General features: G+C 39.8%; 2 protein-coding genes across 3 annotated transcripts; both read left to right on the forward strand.

The window, feature by feature from the left end:
* The first annotated feature begins 540 nt into the window (after positions 1-540).
* Positions 541-5,177, forward strand: gpr55a (G protein-coupled receptor 55a). 2 transcript variants are annotated; one of them, XM_084064981.1, is made up of 2 exons: positions 541-623; positions 3,864-5,177. In XM_084064981.1, the coding sequence occupies exon 2, from the start codon at positions 3,868-3,870 to the stop codon at positions 4,831-4,833; it is 966 nt and encodes a 321-aa protein (XP_083921107.1). In that variant the 5' UTR covers positions 541-623; positions 3,864-3,867; the 3' UTR covers positions 4,834-5,177. The 2 variants fall into 2 exon arrangements, with proteins under 2 accessions (XP_083921107.1, XP_083921106.1); XM_084064980.1 differs by having other exon boundaries at positions 541-617.
* Positions 5,178-9,854: 4,677 nt separating this feature from the next.
* Positions 9,855-15,535, forward strand: mrps23 (mitochondrial ribosomal protein S23). Its single transcript, XM_084064481.1, has 5 exons — positions 9,855-9,981; positions 10,662-10,841; positions 12,043-12,120; positions 13,261-13,384; positions 15,081-15,535. Exons 1-5 carry the CDS (start codon positions 9,938-9,940, stop codon positions 15,207-15,209), a joined length of 555 nt encoding a protein of 184 aa, XP_083920607.1. The 5' UTR covers positions 9,855-9,937; the 3' UTR covers positions 15,210-15,535.
* Positions 15,536-17,822: the final 2,287 nt, after the last annotated feature.

Below are 17,822 nucleotides of genomic sequence, written 5' to 3' on the forward strand. Positions count from 1 at the left end.
GCTACTATACCTAAACAAAACCAATGAAACAGGCAGTGGTGAGTTGAAACTCAAATAATAATTGTCTTGAATGCCATGCGGTGTGTGTGTGTGTGTGTGTGTGTGTGTGTGTGTGTATATATATATATATATATTCAATGAGAACAAATTCATACATATACTATATATGGGAACATATTCATATATATATGTTTCTGCATGGGGGCAGAACAGACAAATAGTTGTGTTCTTCAAAAAAGAGGAACTAAAGAAGTAAAAATGAAACCACGTGGGTGTGTGTGGTTTCATGAACAGATCCACATATATGCATACATTTGCATGTATATAAACACGACACTTATTTGGACAGCACACTCTACATACTGTGTGTGTGTGTGTGTGTGTGTGTGTGTGTGTAATATCCCTAGCTCAATAAATACATAATTTACGATGACATAATAATAGGCTCTTTAAGAACGAGATAGGAGGCTTTGAAACGGGAAGTAAGTCAGTCAGACAGACAGACAGACAGACAGACAGACAGACAGAGAGAGAGTCTTCCAGAGAGAGAGTCTTCCAGTGTGTGGGAGTTCAACTGATGTGTTTTCCACTTGAGACATGAACATGAATAGTACTAGGTAAGTGTTAACTTTATTTTCTTCCAAAATGTTTCTCAGTGCCTAAAATACAACTACTGTACAAATACAAAAATCTACATTCATGCTTGTGATTTGTCATTGTTTTCTACTATCAAATATAACATATGATGTCATGTTAATATTTTCAATTATGATACCCAAATCATTGAAACGACTATACAAAATTAAATTTGTGCATACATTTATTTATAATTTTTTTGTAGTGCTGTAGGCTACTCAAGACCAGTCTCAAGACCACATTTTGATGGCCTTGGTATCGCCTGCAAATTTGCTCTGTCTTGACTCAGTCAAGTCACTGTCTTGACTGAGTCAAGACAGTTTGTTTAAACTGATTCTGATTCTGATGAACAGGTAGCAAGTGAATGTAGCAGTATTGGGCGGATCGAGCGAACATGACTTGATTAGCCTTAATGCATAATACTTGTGTCTATCAGTTGAAATTGTATACATTTGGCAATAATACAAAACTGGCATTATTGCATCACCTTTTCTTGTGAACATCCTTTTTAAACAAAAAAAGACAGATTCAGACTCTCGCCAACAGAGGCGAGAGGGGAAGGGAGAGAGACAGTCAGATGGAGCAACAATAAAGTACGACTGCCATTATTGTGGCATAGAGTCAAACTGTTCTAGGCTACTACTTTGAACCCCTTTAGTAAATAAACCTGAACATAGTTGTGGCACTTTTCTGTCATCAAACAGTGCTACACTGTAGCCTTGTAGCCTAGAGAATGAGACATGCCAAACTTTGGTCCTTTTTCAAGATTGATTGAAGTGCAAAAATGTCACTTTTCTATAGTTCTGCTTGTAGAGATGTGAGAATGTTCCCCCTGGGACTAAATACTCTCTCAAAAGGAACACTGGTACCTTAGTGAGATAAACAGACATTTCAAGTCGCTTGTCAGGATATTCACGATTGTACCGATAATGGAAATTCAACACGATAGAAAATAAAATCTAAGTCTTATGTCCTCCTACCCTACTATCAAACGTCATGACATTCGTGAGCTGATGAGTAACCTCCTGAAACACAGGAGGTTACTTTGTACAATTAAACCAGCCTCTGATTACACAACAGTGATGGTAATTTACTTTTTAAATTGTTTTGAAGTCCATCCATGTACAGTATAGTAAGTAGAAGATAGCCTACGGCTTGCATTAAACAACCTTTCATATTGACACCTTCCTCCTAAAACCTGATCTCCTCCTTCATGTTTCACCTTGGTTTTAGTATGTTATATATGGCTTATAGGGTGCCTCACCTCTACTGGTGCATTTAAGAATTAACAATGCATGTATGCATATCAAAACTGTTCAATTGAATAAGACAAGGAAATAAAAAAGAGCAAGTCTACACATTTCTAAGCATATTACAAACAAGTTTTGATGTACTGTACAACTCTACTGTATACAGTATCACTAAATGATATAGATATCTATCATCCATTAACCCTACCAAGTATTCAATGATATGCACATCCTTGTAGTATTTAGAATGATGTGCATTGTCAACGATGAATTGAATTGAAGACTGCAGACTCGCCCCATTTTCTACTGCAGCCTGACAACTCTCACTTCTTCAGACTCCACCTCACTAGCACTCCTCTTCCCTTTTGTCACATGTGCGATAGATACTGTTATACTATGCAGATGTATGTTTGTAACTTGTTCACATGTTTATTTAGATGTGTTTTTGCTTAACTACAAATAGAATGTTAACATGATGTTATGACAATGATAGATGCTAGGTTCGATGTTTACCTGGTATCCTAGTTTCTTTAAAGCACTATCCTCTTTGCACTCAAATTATGTGACCTTTTACCCTGTCATTTGTTGACTAGGGCTCATGTCATTCACTCTGATTTTGCCCTCCCTTTTGATAAGAACGTTTGTAGAAACTCATAATGTAGTAACGGCACATAATGTAATAACGGCTCATAATGTAATAACCTATGTACAGTAATAAAAGCTCATAATGTAATAATAAGCTCATAATGTAATAAAATCATGAGCAGTGAGCGCATAACGTAATAATCGATTTTTGCATCATGTAATAATGTGTTACAGTAAGAACCATATGTAGCCACTCATAATGTAAAAACATTTCAAGCAGAGATAAAAAAGGTTTACGATGTAATACTTTTTTCAACAATATGAGCCGTTATTACATTATGAACTGCTTTATTACATTATGAGGTTCATAATGTAACACATTATTACAATTATCACATTATGCAAAACTTTATTATTACACGCTCATGATTTTATTACATTATGAGCTGTATAACCGTTCCTAAATTGTGTTCTGAGGCAGAATAGACCATGCTCCACTGGTGTTTACGTGGGCTTTTTATTTCCACTCAAGGTAGACAACGTGAAAAACTGTGAATGAAATGACATAAAACAAATAATATTTTTTAACCACAATGAATTATAAACATGACTTATGAATGTCCTTGTTGACAGTCATGCTGTCTTCCTTTTAGATGTCCATGAAATGTCCACATTATCAATGAAATGTCCATTTCTAAGTTGCATAAACACACACACACAAACAATAATCATTGTACAGACAAAGAAATAAACAGATGACATACCATGTGCTGACCTGACGCTGCCAGATCCAAGAAGCTTGCTTCACACATTTGTTTGGGAACCTGGTTACTCAATACCGCCCCCATCTGGCAGAGTCAGGTTAACCATGTGCGCCTTCTGCCCATATATATTCAGGAGTGTTAGTACTTTTTTATCGTTTTATATATTTTCTTCTTGACATAGACAGAGCTCCTCACAGCTCTGAAACTCTGTTCTGATTACCAGCACCTTAGATCACACAGGTGAAACCAATGCTGCCGTGATTGGTGTCACATGATATCTGCTCCAGCGGGCCACAATGCAGAGAAGGCACTATAACACCATACTCCATACACATACAATACAGTATATTACCCAAAATAAACAATATTCACAATTTTCAGAAAAATAATAAAATCAAATACCACAATTCAACCCATCTCTGGAACAGCTACAAGCTGATTATTACATTAAAATTATTACATTATGAATGTTATTACACAGTTGCTACAAAGTCTGATTAAATGCCTAAAGTGTAATTGTAAATTGTGTATTGTCTTAAAAAAAAAAAAAAAAAAGTATGAAAGTTTCATGTACGTTTCAGAAAGCTTGTTCTCAGTGTTCACTATCATTGTCCATGTCTCCCTGCAGTGAGATGATGTCTGATCCTGGAGTACGCATCATCCAGTATATTACCTCTGTGCCAGCGTTGGTGCTTGGTCTTCCACTCAACGTGGCAGCGTTGTGGCTCATCCTGTTCAGAATCCGTCGCTGGACCAGCTCTGTTGTTTACCTCACCAGCCTGATTGTCAATGACTGTCTCCTCATCTTCTCCCTGCCCTTTAAGTTGTATGCCTACAACAATGCCTGGGATCTAAGTAGAGGATTCTGTACCTTCCTGGAAAGCCTGGTCTACGTCAACATCTACGGGAGTATCATGCTGACTGTGTGCATATCCAGTGACCGTTTCATTTCCCTGCAGTTCCCCTTCAGGTACAACACTCTGTGCTCGCCGCACAGAGCCGCCCTTGTCAGCCTTGTAGTGTGGGTGTTGGTTTCCATCAGCACCGTGCCTGTCCATAGGCTCCACAATGACAGCACTGACATGTACTGCTTCCAGGGTTTCTCTGGGAGCACCTGGTCACGGTTCTGGCTCATCAGTCTCATGGAAACAGTGTTTTTTGTCTGCACGGTTACTATGCTGTTCTTTTCAGTACGTGTCATGCAGATCCTGAGAAAGCTGAGGAGGAGGAACCCACTTGATGATAAACTACGTAACAACAAGTCGGTGAAGATTGTCCTCACAAACTTGATTGCGTTCCTCGTGTGCTTCATCCCATACCACGTATTGGCACTGGTCTACTTTCTGGCCAAATATAAAAACCTTGAAAAAAAGGTGATTACACCGCTGAGGAAGTTTGTACACATCAGCACGTCTTTGAGCAGCATCAACTGCTTAACAGATGGAATGTGCTACTACCTAATTTTGGTGGAGAGTCTGCAATCTGCACAACTGGAAAGACGGAGGCTGTCTACCAGAGGGACCATAGTAAGGAACTCCTGTGACACACTGACTGAGAAACGTCAAATGGAGTTAGAGAAATTGAATGCAGCCCGTTAATATCAGACTGAGGTTCCGGGACTTACAGTACATCTGTGGGATGTTTTTTTTTGGGGTCTTTTGTTTTTTACATTTCATCCAATATTTTTTAAACAAATCCTTTCATTACATTGCACAAATCAGATTTGTGAGCGTAAATCTGGAAGAAGCATGAAAACTTTTATACATTTGAATCAGGATGTCCTTATATCAGTGATTGTCAACCGCGGTAGATGGTACAGTAAGTGTACCGTGGATACTTGCTAGGTGTACCGTGGGCTTTGAAGAACGTGTGAAACCAGCCCCTCGAGAACAATGGCGCGGCCGTCACCCGTTTCACACCCAGCCACGGCCGAGTCCTTTCAGTGCAGCGACCATCACCAGGAATGCAAATATGTTGCCACTGCAGCCTGTGTGTGTGACTGTGTGTGTGTGTGTGTGTGTGTGTGTGTGTGTGTGTGTGTGTGTGTGTGTGTGTGTGTATGTGTGTGTGTGTGTGTGTGTGTGTGTGTGTGCACGCTCGTTGTGCGCGCACGCTCTTGTGCCTCGTTAAAAAAAAAAGAATCCAGCAAACAGCTGGATTCTTATAAAGTAGTCCATTGAAGTAGATAGGGACAACACTTATTGTCGAGGTAAGCACAACATTTTAGATCCATTTTAGAGAGTTTAAAACTATCAATTCCAGTGGAGTTTGATGCTAGCAGTTAGCGCATAGCAATGACATATGGTACTTTTTTGCCTTGAAAATTCATGAAAGGCAGAGTGACATGGTTTGTTTTTTGCCTTGAAAACAATGAAAGGCATACAATGTTGCTATATTCAGTGTTTCTAAAAAGGACTCAAGTTTCAAACAAAGACATTTGTACTGACTTAAAAAGTGTTTTTATCGTTCTAAAACAGTTTCACACTAAGACTATTGTGGCCAATCTTTCCTATATATTTTTTTAAAAATCTTTCCTTTTTTTCATCTTCTCCATTCATTGCACTGACCCAAGTTTATATATTTGTAGGCCAAAGACATTTTGTAATGTTCAAGGTTTCTTTATTACATCTTGTGTACATGAGAGTAAATATTATATATATATACATATATATATATATATATATATATATACATATATATATATATATATATATATATATATATATATATATATATATATATATATATATATATATATACGCACCGTATATCTAGGTGTACCCTGGGATATTTTGGCTAAGCCAGGTGTACCTTGGCACCAAAAAGGTTGACAAACACTGCCTTATATTATCAGTGTGATGTGCCTGATACAATCACTGAGAGAGACTCCATTAACTGACATGGCAGATGGACTGGTTTAGAGGGTATATTTCAGGGAGTGAGGTGAGTACATGATATGTCATGAGCCTAAATATGACTTGATAGTGTGTACATGCCATATGGCACATGTGCTACCTGATTGAGGCACCAGGATGTTCCATTTATATACTGTAGCAGCATTGTCAGCAGCTTTTATACTTACAGTTGTATGCCAGTGTTGCTCATTGTGTCGCCTCAACATGTTGTGAGCTTGTAAATAATATGAATCAGGCTTTAGCCTGTCTGTATATGTACAGTATGTTATAGAGGTCAATGTAACAGACAGAAATCAATTATCCACATTTGTGTTCCCCGTTTAAAAAAATCATATTCAAAATTCAAGGGTTTTATTGTTGCAATACTTTCTTATAATACAGCTGTAACAACAACACTGCAGACAGTGACATTGTTGTACTTCATGTGTAATGAAACTGTGAGCTTTTATCTAATGTATGTGTAACCATTGTACATTTGCCAGTCTGTTTCTTGGTCCTTGATTGATTTATGTATTTTTGTAAATGCCGTTTGGCCCTGGTCATTACTCTGAATGATTACGAGATCTCATGACACGACGACGGCGACTTATTTACAATTGAAATAAGTCTGTATATAATAAGTCTAACATGTCTTAATTTGTCAGCTACAGTAGTGACTATGAAAAGCTACTTATATAACTGCATAAAGTGTTTTATAATAACCGTGTCTATGTATCAGCCTCTGTTACTGTTTAAATATTTGCTTTGGCATACAACCCTGTTAACCTCTTTTCAATGAGAAGGACGTGGAATTTGCTTTGAGCCCAGAGAAACTTTGTGGTGCAGAATGGCTGTATTGTTTAGGCGAACAGTACGAACTAAGTCTTATTATTTACTTATATTATTACAGAAAATAATATTTAAACATTTCACTCACTGTCAAGGGTTTAACTATTTCAACTTGGATTCCATATGTCTTTCTTTCTTTCTTTAAAAAAAAATTAGATCTACAAGCTCGTCAAGACATGCTAGATGTGACACATGAGCTTGTAGTACCATAGTCAGCACCATACTCAGCACCATAGTTTGCACCATAGACGCACCATATATAGCATGTCCTCAGAAACCATAAAAAAAGGCCATGCTACAGCATGTCGTCGAAAGCCATAACTAAATGTCATGCTATATGTCCTCAAAAACCATACAAATATTTCATGCTATAGCAGCTAGGCTATAGCATAGCTTGTCGTCAAAAAACAAATATATATATATATATATATATTCAAAATAAAAATTCCATCGCAAACCATAAATAATTTCATGCAATACTACATAGAATATTTAATCGAAAAAAAGAAAAAAAAAAGTCATGTTATAGCATGTCGTCGAAAACCATACAAATATTTCATGCTTTAGCTTGTCATCAAAAAACATAAATAGGCCTAAATGTAGTCGAAAACCATTAAAGGACGACTTCACCACTTTTCAACCTATCTTCATATAATTGGTCCTCACTAATACTCATGATAAAATGGTACCATTTTCTTCTACTCGGTCTGTGTCTCAGAGGAGGGCTGTGGACAGTTCAGAAACCCGTCTACCATTGACATCATCGATGAGGAATCCAAGCTAATAGAAACTGCAGGCTTTCTATTCCTGGAAAGTTGCAATGCAATAATAGAAGCCATTGTTCTCGCGTTAATACAAATTTAAATAATAAACTTGAAATCTTGTTGGAAAAAAAAATCCTGCCTAATGATGATGTCACTGGTAGACGGTTTCTGGACTGTCCACAGCCCTCCTACGAGACACAGACCAAGTAGAAAAAAATGGTACCATTTTATCATGAGTATTAGTGAGGACCAATTATATGAAGATAGGTTGAAAAGTGGTGAAGTCGTCCTTTTAAAAAAAATCATTGAAAACCCTAAAAAATATTCGATTTATGGTGACTAATCGATAGACAACATGGGGGGGGGGGGGGGGGGGTGAACTATCCCTTGAAGTAAAACATTGGAGTACTTTTTCCACCACGCCTATTCTATTTTGTGTAAAGTATGAATAAAGTCCGAACGTAACTCCATTAGGTGGCAGCATTGCAACATTAAGAATGCAAGCTACCATAAAACACCAAAGAAGAAGAGTTTCTTCTTCTGCCTCGGAGCTACCAGGGTTGCCATGTCTGCTAATTATAAGCGACTTTGGCCTTTGGGCTTATTTTTCTTAATTTGTTTTGGGATGTTTGGAGCCTTGTTTTTTTTTTCCATGACTTTGGAGATGGAGCTTAGAATAGAAATAGGGCGGTAGTTGCCAGGGTCTAATTGGTTTCCTTTTTTGTACAGAGGGGTCACCCTTGCTTTTTTGAAGTCATTAGGGACCCACCCGTCCCTGTTTGATATGGAGAGGGTGAGTAATAATGATTGCAATGGAGGCGGAGTCTTTTAGAAATTTGGAGGGGATATTGTCGAGAGTGGCTCTGTGTTGTTGTAGTGCGCTAAAACACCTCATCTGTTGTCACTGAGGAGAGTTTAAAGTCATTTTTGGCAATTTTTCAACCAGTTTTGTGCCTATTGTAAAAAAGATGTTAAAGATTTTACCCACTTCCCGCTGTGCTGTAATGAGAGTCTCCTTCACCTTGATGTTTATTATGTTTGAGAACCTGGTTTTATTTTTTTTAGCTGCAGCCTAGTTGGTTGTTGAGTAGCTTCCAAAGCTCTCGTGGTTGTGGTTTTGGGGGCTTCTATAAGTTGCTTATTTGGGCTTGTTTCCTGATGTTGTTTAAACCAGTGGTTCTCAAACATTTTCATGTCAAGGAACCTGCAAATGAATATGTATTTGTCTGTGGAACCCCATCTGAAAACATTTTATGCCAGGGGAGTCAGGGGACCCCCTAGCTCCAATCGGAACCTCACCCTCCGCTGTATAGCTCCGAGATGAGGTTCCATATCGTTCTCTGCCGTTCGGCTGAAAAATGTCCGCACATTTGCCACTTTACATGTTTCTTACCCCTTTCTGCACATCATATCCAAAAAGTAAAGGTATTCTGAAATGATCACAGATGTTCGAAATTTTAACTCACCATAAAATCTAACAAACGAGTTGAAAAAAGCACTTTATTCGCCTCTCTCCTCCGCCGGTTACATGTTTTTAAGACATTGCGCAAGAGTTGCGCCCATAGAGATAACATTACTGATTCCCCTACTGGTCAAATTTTGAATTGCATCTTCTAATGCATAATATTATTGAACCGGCTGAGGAGAGAGGCGAATAAAGTGCTTTTTTCAACTCGTTTGTTAGATTTTATGGTGAGTTAAAATTTCAAACATCTGTGATCATTTCAGAATACTTTCACTTTTTGGATCGGATGTGCAGAAAGGGGTAAGAAACATGTAAAGTGGCAAATGTGCGGACATTTTTCAGCCGAACGGCAGAGAACGATATAGGACCTCATCTCGGAGCTACATAGCGGAGGGAGAGGTACTATATGGGGCTAGGGACCCCCATATAAGATTTGTGTTGTTAAAATGTTGAAAGAATATTCCATATTTTTTCAAATTTTCTTCAAGATTTTCTTTAAAAACAAATAGCAGATCTACAAGCACACAACGCGTAGCATCATGACGCGTTGTGAGCTGCTTGTAGATCGGCTATTTTCAAATAGCCAATGTTATGTATTATTCTTGTTTTCATAGACCTGGTTGCTTGTTTCTGTCACACAATCTGGCAACTTAGTCGGCTACGCTAAGAGACGTTAATCCAGCAGCTATAAAGCAGTTTCAATCACGTTGTGATTAATTTCTACTCTAACATGGCTGGCAGTAGGCTGGAGAAGTTTGGGACGGTATTCACACGGTAAGGCACCTTGTTGACATTTCGTTTACAGCGGTAATGTAGTTAATTCAGCTACATTCCATTAGCTTAGCCTCATATTTCGGCAGGTGGTTTGAACTCATGTCTGTCAAGGTTAACATTTCATAACAACTCATATTCTGTCAGGTTAACGACCAGGGGTAGTGACATAGTGAAGACAATGGGTTTTGTTTAGTTAAGTTTAGTTTTTTTTAGACATAACTAATCGTGAGTTATTGGTATTACCATCACAGTAATGTGATGGATGCATGATGCTCTGCAGTTATATATTACAGAACTATACTTAAACCATCATCATCACAACATTCTTGTGGTGCTGATGCAGGCTTAAGACCTTATTTTCCAGGCCTTTGGTTAGTTAAGGTGTGTGTGTCTGTCTGTCTGTCGTCATTACCATATAGTATACTGATAGTTACTTGGAAACAAGTCCCCTGGACTTTTTTGTGTTATCCTTTTTGCCCAAATGTGTGACTGACTGTACCTTGTGCTGTTTACATTTCTGTCTAAAAAAGTATAATATTGTATCATTTGAATTGTGGACGGGTTGTGTGACTTGTGATTGCATGTACAGTATATGTGTTTGTATAATGTTAGCACTTTTTTTATGTGGAGTACAATAAAATAAGATTCACTTTATTGTCAATCATGTCATTGATTCCCAGGGTTCGAGATCTGCTGCGCTCGGGGGTCATCAAGCAGTCAGACAAACCCATATGGTATGATGTCTACAAGGCCTTTCCACCTAAGAGGAACCCTCTATATGTAAGACCGCAATCCAAGTCATATGGGAAAACTGAGAACTCTGTGCCTGACATTTTTTACAAAGAGGACTTGGTTAGAGCGTAAGTATTCACACAATTGGGGAAAAAATAAAATAATGAACAAGCACAATGAAAGTCCCTAGGATGACAGTTTTGTTGTTTTGAATACACTCACCGGCCACTTTATCAGCTACACTCGTCTACCTGCTCCTTGATGCACATTTCTTATCCACCAACTGCACTATGCCTTATGCCCAGTGCAATCTAACGCTCTCTTCCTCTCTGCCCATGGAAGAGGCAGTCCGAGTTGTCTGACATTGATTCCCTTGGAATAAAATAATAATTATCACTCACACATTGCTGGCTATAGAGAACTTTAAATTACAGCAATCGCTTGTGTTCTGGATGAATTAAACTGAACCTGGTGTGGTTATAGGGAACGCAGATCAACATTTTATTTGTCTTTGATAAGCTTAACTGCTTATAAAAACACAACTTATTGACACAAGGAATGATCACACTTTTGTGGATTACAGTAAAATTGTAATGACAATCACATTCACTTTATTCAGAAGTGCCGGTGAGCTGACTCTGTGGCCGCATCGTGGCAAGATAGCAGATTTTCATATAAAATAAATAATTACCGTCAGCACGGTATCAATACCGTGGCTGTTTATACCGCCGTAATACGGTATGCCGTTGCATGCCTATGCCAGAGGAGAATGGCCAGACTGCTTAGAGTTGACAACAGCCACTCGTTACAACCGAGGTATGCAGAACTGAACAGCATCTCTGAATGCGCACAACACGTTGAACCTGGAGGCAGATGGAGTACAGCAGCAGAACGTCACACCAGGTGCTATTCCTGTCAGCTAAGGAACAGAAAACTGAGGCTATACAATTCACACAGGTTCACCAAAATTGGACAATAGAAGATTGGAAAAACTCTGCCTGATCATTCTCTGTAAACCTTACAGATGTTTGTATGTATAAGTCCCTGTAGATCAGCCGGTTCTGAAATACTCAGACCATCCCGTTTGGCATCACCAACCAAGCCATGTTCAAAGTCACTTAAATCACATTTTTCCCCCATTCTGATGCTCAGTTTGAACTGCAGCAGATCGTCTTGACCATGTGTACTTGCCTAAATGCATTGAGTTGCTGCCATGTGTTGGCTGGTTAGAAATTTGCATTAAGGAGCAGTTGGAGTGTACCTGATTAAGTGGCCGGTGAGTGTATTTTTAATGTTTTATTATAATACAAATGAATCTCTGATTTATAGGAAATTCTATGAGGTGTATGGGACAGGACCTAGACCATTGGATCTTTCCAGACTAAACTTTGTTTCTACATGCCAAAGGTATGTCAATGTCTTGTTTTTATAAAAAATGCATTTGCATAAACATTTTTAAAATGTATACACGCATGAAATAAATGGGTAATAATTTTGACTAAGCATGGTCTTTTCAGTGAGTAGACTTTGCAATCCTCTAAGTTAGAGGTTCTCAAACTATGGGTCGCGACCCAAAGTGGGGAGGTGCCGTTGGGGTCGCGCATTGGCAACCAAAAAAATATTGTTTTATTATCAAGACACGAAAGAAGTGAGGTCGTCCACTTGACTCTTTATACACACAGCTCCGCCTCCAACACGGACCGAGAACAAGCAGAAACACAAGAAAACACATGCCTTGCAGAAGCTGATTGATTACTTTATTTAGGAAGACATGAGAACAACAGTACATGGAAGTACAAATTCACAATACAAGGTCTACTAAACTGGAAGACTCATTAAGCACTGAGCTTGTTTAAGATGAGATCCCCATGCACACAAATCATGATGACATATAAGAGACAGACAGATATACACACTACTATACAGAACGTCATACAATCAGCTTACAGGTTACTGGTATGAAGAGTGAAAAATATGTACAAGAGAAGAAAAAAAAGGGGAGGGTGGCTAGGTTAAGACTTAGACAGGGGCCATTTTCGAATTGCAGCCTCCTGAAGGTGTATCTTTAGGGCAGTTTTGAAAGTGAGTAGGGTTTTACACTCCTTTACTCCTTTTGGTAGGGCATTCCACATTTTTGATGAATCGCATGAGAACGAGTTCATTCCCTTTGTTGAGCCAAATCTGGGTTGAACATGATTTGTGGAGCTGCCTCTGGTGTTATGATCGTGGACTTCATTAATGTTTTGGAAGTATTTTGACAAATACAATAATTTGATGACCAGCGGACCGGTAGGCAGCGGTTCCGGTAGGAGACACAACGGAGACTTGTTGTGTCTCCTACCGGATCCGCTGCTGGTCATCAAATTATTGTTTTAGGAATGAGACAAAAAAAATATCCATGAAGTCTCCATTGGTTGATTAATCCATTGAAACAACGTTTTTTTTGGGTGAAGTGTCCCTTTAATCTTTATTACGTGTACCTCTCTGTAAAAATAATAGATTTGTTTTTTTTCTTGTTTTTCTTTTGGGTGTATTTTCTTTCATAAGGTTTGTTGAGAAGTACACAGAATTGGAGAGTGGAGGGTCGCTGGAGGAATCTAGTTTGTTTGAGGAGACTGCAAAGGCCCTGCTGGCAGACGGAGTTGTGCTGAGGAGACGAGGAGGTCCCATGGTGAGATGCATTCCGAAACAAATCACAGTCTAACTGATGTTTGGCATGGAGGATGGAGAACGTGTTACAGCACACTTCTATGGAAAGCCGAAAAGGGTCATAATTCGTGTTGGCCAAATCATTGTTTACAGTGTGGCTCCTAGGAGGCAAGCCATCTAGAAGAGGGCATGTCTGGCTGTGTGGGTCTAATCTCCACCGCTGTTGGACTAATCGGCAGATAATAGTGAATATTTGTGTGGCTTTTTGTGTGTGAATATTTGTAACATTTTGTCAAGGGTTCCAGATCCACCATCCTGTTGTCCCTCCATATTTGGGCAAGACTGACATCATCGCTAATCAACATGATGTCAGAGATGAACAGGGAAGACACAATGTTATCAGACCCCTGCTGTTACAGTTGGCATTTATAAATGTTCTTTAGATAATTAAGCAATTTGTGCACAAAGGCAATCTTTTTGTAGGATGAGGAACAAGAGTAGAACAGGGTCTAATAATGGTGTCTTCCCTGTAGATCTCTGATGTCATGTTGATGAGTTGATGTCATATGATAACGTAAAGATATTCACACATAAATATTTTTTGAGCGGTGCAACCGCTCCTATAAGAAGGTCACCCCTCCCCACGGGCAATCCCCCCCACCCCCCGTCGCGGAACCCCCCGGGTCCCGTCGCAAACACACACTCTCTCGCGCGAAACCGGTCAACGTGATCTCCCATTGTTTGACACATAAACGCTAATAAGAAGCTGAGATTTGATTAAATTGAAAAACGGGCTTCGTAGTTAAGTTCAGATGGTAATGGTCAATGGCTGTGTGCAAAATCAGAGCAATTGCTCCAGCCACTGAGGAGAACCGGGTAGCTTCACCATGAGAAGACTAGAGACGACTACAGACAGACAGAGGTTACTCAAATTATAGGAGGATGTAAAAAACGTAAGCACGTCACTTTGCAGGACGTGCTGTGATTGGCTACCGAGATGCATGATGAAATTTATAACTCATAAATATCACCGCTCACTTCACACTGGGTGTGATTTTTATATAATCACATTGTATATGCACAAGACCTTTGGTGATGAGTGGTCCACTGGACCACTCACCATAGCCATGGACAGACACAAGAATGCACTAGATGACGGCTCTCCCCCCAGGTACCATGCCATAAAAATATCACCGTTCTGTTTACTATAAAGTCTTGTAATTTGGCACAGACATACTTTGGGCAATTATCTAGTACAACCACAACAACATCACACTTTTACAGTGATGTTGCTAGGTACGCCTCATGCGTTTCTGAAGTAGAAAGAAACAACTCAAACTTTGGCTTTGGTGGCTGTGTGTGTGTGTGTGAGACGAGCATGACCCCAACAGTTTCATGGTATTGCACTCGCTTGTCACTCTGCCTAATCAGATTGCCAGCATCTCCCCACCTGCCGGCTCAGCTCTCGTTGAAAATGTGTTACTAGACGAGACGTGTCAGTTGCCCTCTGTGAAAGACACTTATACAGCAAGCAGCTTACCAAGGCCTTCTATATAAAACGCTTTACAGCAATAGTGAAGTTTGTTTGACACTTGACTGATTAGTGATTTTCCGTGAATGTTGCATAGCTTAGCAGGTTCGTTAAACAGTATTAAAGTAAGCATTAGACTTCCGTTCAGCATTAAATCTGAAAGCACATGTCCACTTTTCTCCTGCAGGTGGCACCAGAGTCCAGGGATCCGGTGTTGGAGTTAAAGTTGACAGACATGCTGGCAGAGCAGCAAGGAGCCAGTTCAGCTGAGAGCCAGGACTCTGAGGAACACACCACACAGACCTCTCCACAGTAACCTTCAGTGACACTTCAGGATAAAATGTTTGCAGCCTCTGCATTTACACCCGCTGTGTTTCTGACATGGAGGAGGATTATCTCTTATGGTGGAAGGATGGTTGTTTCTTTACCATTTGAAGAACTTTATTTGTAAATATTCTTTGGTGTTACCGTAACTTCCAAATAAAAAAATATGTCAAGCTATATGGAGCAAGACAGCCCACGGTATCTGTCTTACAGACCTGCATGTCAGTCGCCAAGACTGATGTCAGTCAGTCCTCCCATTGCATCCCACAGTGAGTTTGTCCATGATCTGTCGAGTCCAAGCTGAGAACTGAACCAAGAAACGTGTGTGTGTTTGGGAGGGGGAGGGGGAGGGAGGGGGGGGGTGGAATGGGCCCAGAATACTGCCAAACCTCAATCTGGAAGGCGGAGATGCAATATGTACGTACTCCATTAGTGTGGACTCTGCTAACTCAGCAGGAAATTGCAGAATTTTAATTAGACTTGAAGTTACCCCTCCAGTCTCCTAACAGATCACCAGTGTTCATCATGCACCAAGGTTTCTTTTTTCCAGTTCTAATTTCCAGCCTCACAGTACTTAGCAGCCACTCCAGATGCCAGCATGTAAGTATGAAAAATGAACAATATGGAGAAGGCATAATAGTCAGACTCCTCAGCATGGGTATGCTTTACCACTATTTAGTTCAGTCTCTGTTAAAAGAGCTGTGTGATTTTCCTAGAGATTTTCTCACCTATTTCTGGGAATTACCATTTCTGGGAACACTAAAATAGAAATGATTGCATATTAGGAGACCTGCTAAGGTTGTATATGAAGAAGTACGATTTTGCCATTAATCATGCTGTCAGGAGTGGCATAACATCATTTATGGCATTTTCATTTATAAGGATTGCTTATTCATTTATATTACTGCAGATGAGCTGATAATCAATCATATTGATATGTCTAAGAAAAATGCCATGCATGTTGTCTCAGGTCTTGACTCCATTCAAGTGTATGGGCAATTACATTATTAAATAGCAGATTTTCGCAAACCCTGTTAGACTGTTTATCCATACTGAAAAGTCATATTTTTGCATGACTTCGTCACCCTCATTTTCAGATTTGAAAGAAGAGGTCTGGGTTTGATTGGACCTAACCGCAATTATTTAATGAAAAATATGACTAGGACATCTGACAGCTCTATTTATAGAGCACATTTAAAACGACTCGTCGACCAAAGTGCGACACTAGTTTAAGGCAAAGCAATACATTAAAAGCAAGGTACAAAGATATGTGTGTAAAGACAAACGTAAGACATACATTTACAGTATAGTGCATATATCCAAATGTGCAAGACACACACACACACACACACACACACACACACACACACACACACACACACACACACACACACACACACACACACACACACACACACACACATACTTATAAATGTACACACATGTAAAAATTAGGTTTTTATTGGAGTGTCCACCAGTTGCACTTGTCTTCTCTTGATGGCCACAGTATCAACTGCTGTTATTTTAAGTAAGATGACGCTAGTTTCTATATCTTGTAGCTGGGATCGTCAAATTAAAATCCAAAGCTTGCAGCAACCAAGATAAACTACAGCATGGGTCTACATGGAACCTATTGCTCCTCACATCTAATAAATCCATGTAGGGTAGTGAACAAGGTCACATGCAAGGGAACAACATTATGGACTGGAACACACCAAGTATTGATGTGGATGTAATGTAGCTATGTTCAATAAATAACCCCCCCCCCCCCCCCCCCCCCCAAGCGCCCTCTTCATCAACTGAGTGGAGAAGAGGAAATGACAAATACTGTACCATTACATTGTCTGCATAGAAATATGGTATTTTAATTAACATCTTTCCGCCATTACACATAAATGACCAGCTCAAGCACTTAATCGTTCGGCGGTTGTTGCATGCCGAAAATAGCTAGATTTTACAATCTCACAGTCGCAACGCATCGCATCTGCAACATGTTGTAGATGAGCTATTTCTTCCGTGTGACGCCGTCGTACGACGGAGCACAAATTAAGCAGTAGGATGTTTCATTCGGAAGTGTAAGCAAAATCCACTGACAAAGGGCATGTGGCATATCAATATGCTTGTGCTCTGACAGTCTTTGTTACTCTAACCTCATGCCCTGTTGAAAGCACAGTTGAGATTTGCTGGTATTTGTGGGATAAAAGACAGCAAAATGTTCCCAGGCGCCTTTTTAACCAATCGTTTTCCTCTCACAAAAGCAACACTACAGATGAAGAGTTGCCATACGGTTTTGTTCCCTGCTGAAGAGATGACCTTGGCGCTGACATCTCCCCGTTCACAGAGAGAGAAAACTGTCCATCTCCAGGCCTCTATTCTGCACCTGCACAAGGAGGAGAAATGATATCGCCACTTTAATGGAATGGGTGATTGTCTGTGCACAGTCAAAGAGAAAGCAATCCTGCGGCTGATAGCTAGGCTGGGCCACTGCCCCTGGCCTAATGAACACAGAGAGAGCGGGAGAATGAGGGAGGGAATGAGGAGAGCAAGCCTGTGTCTGCTGGCTGCAACAGTGCACGCATGCTGCTTCTGGAAAAGTGGGTAAGCA

This window comes from Gymnoscopelus microlampas (assembly GCF_963454915.1).
Source record: "Gymnoscopelus microlampas genome assembly, chromosome: 8".
NCBI classification, from domain to species: domain Eukaryota; kingdom Metazoa; phylum Chordata; class Actinopteri; order Myctophiformes; family Myctophidae; genus Gymnoscopelus; species Gymnoscopelus microlampas.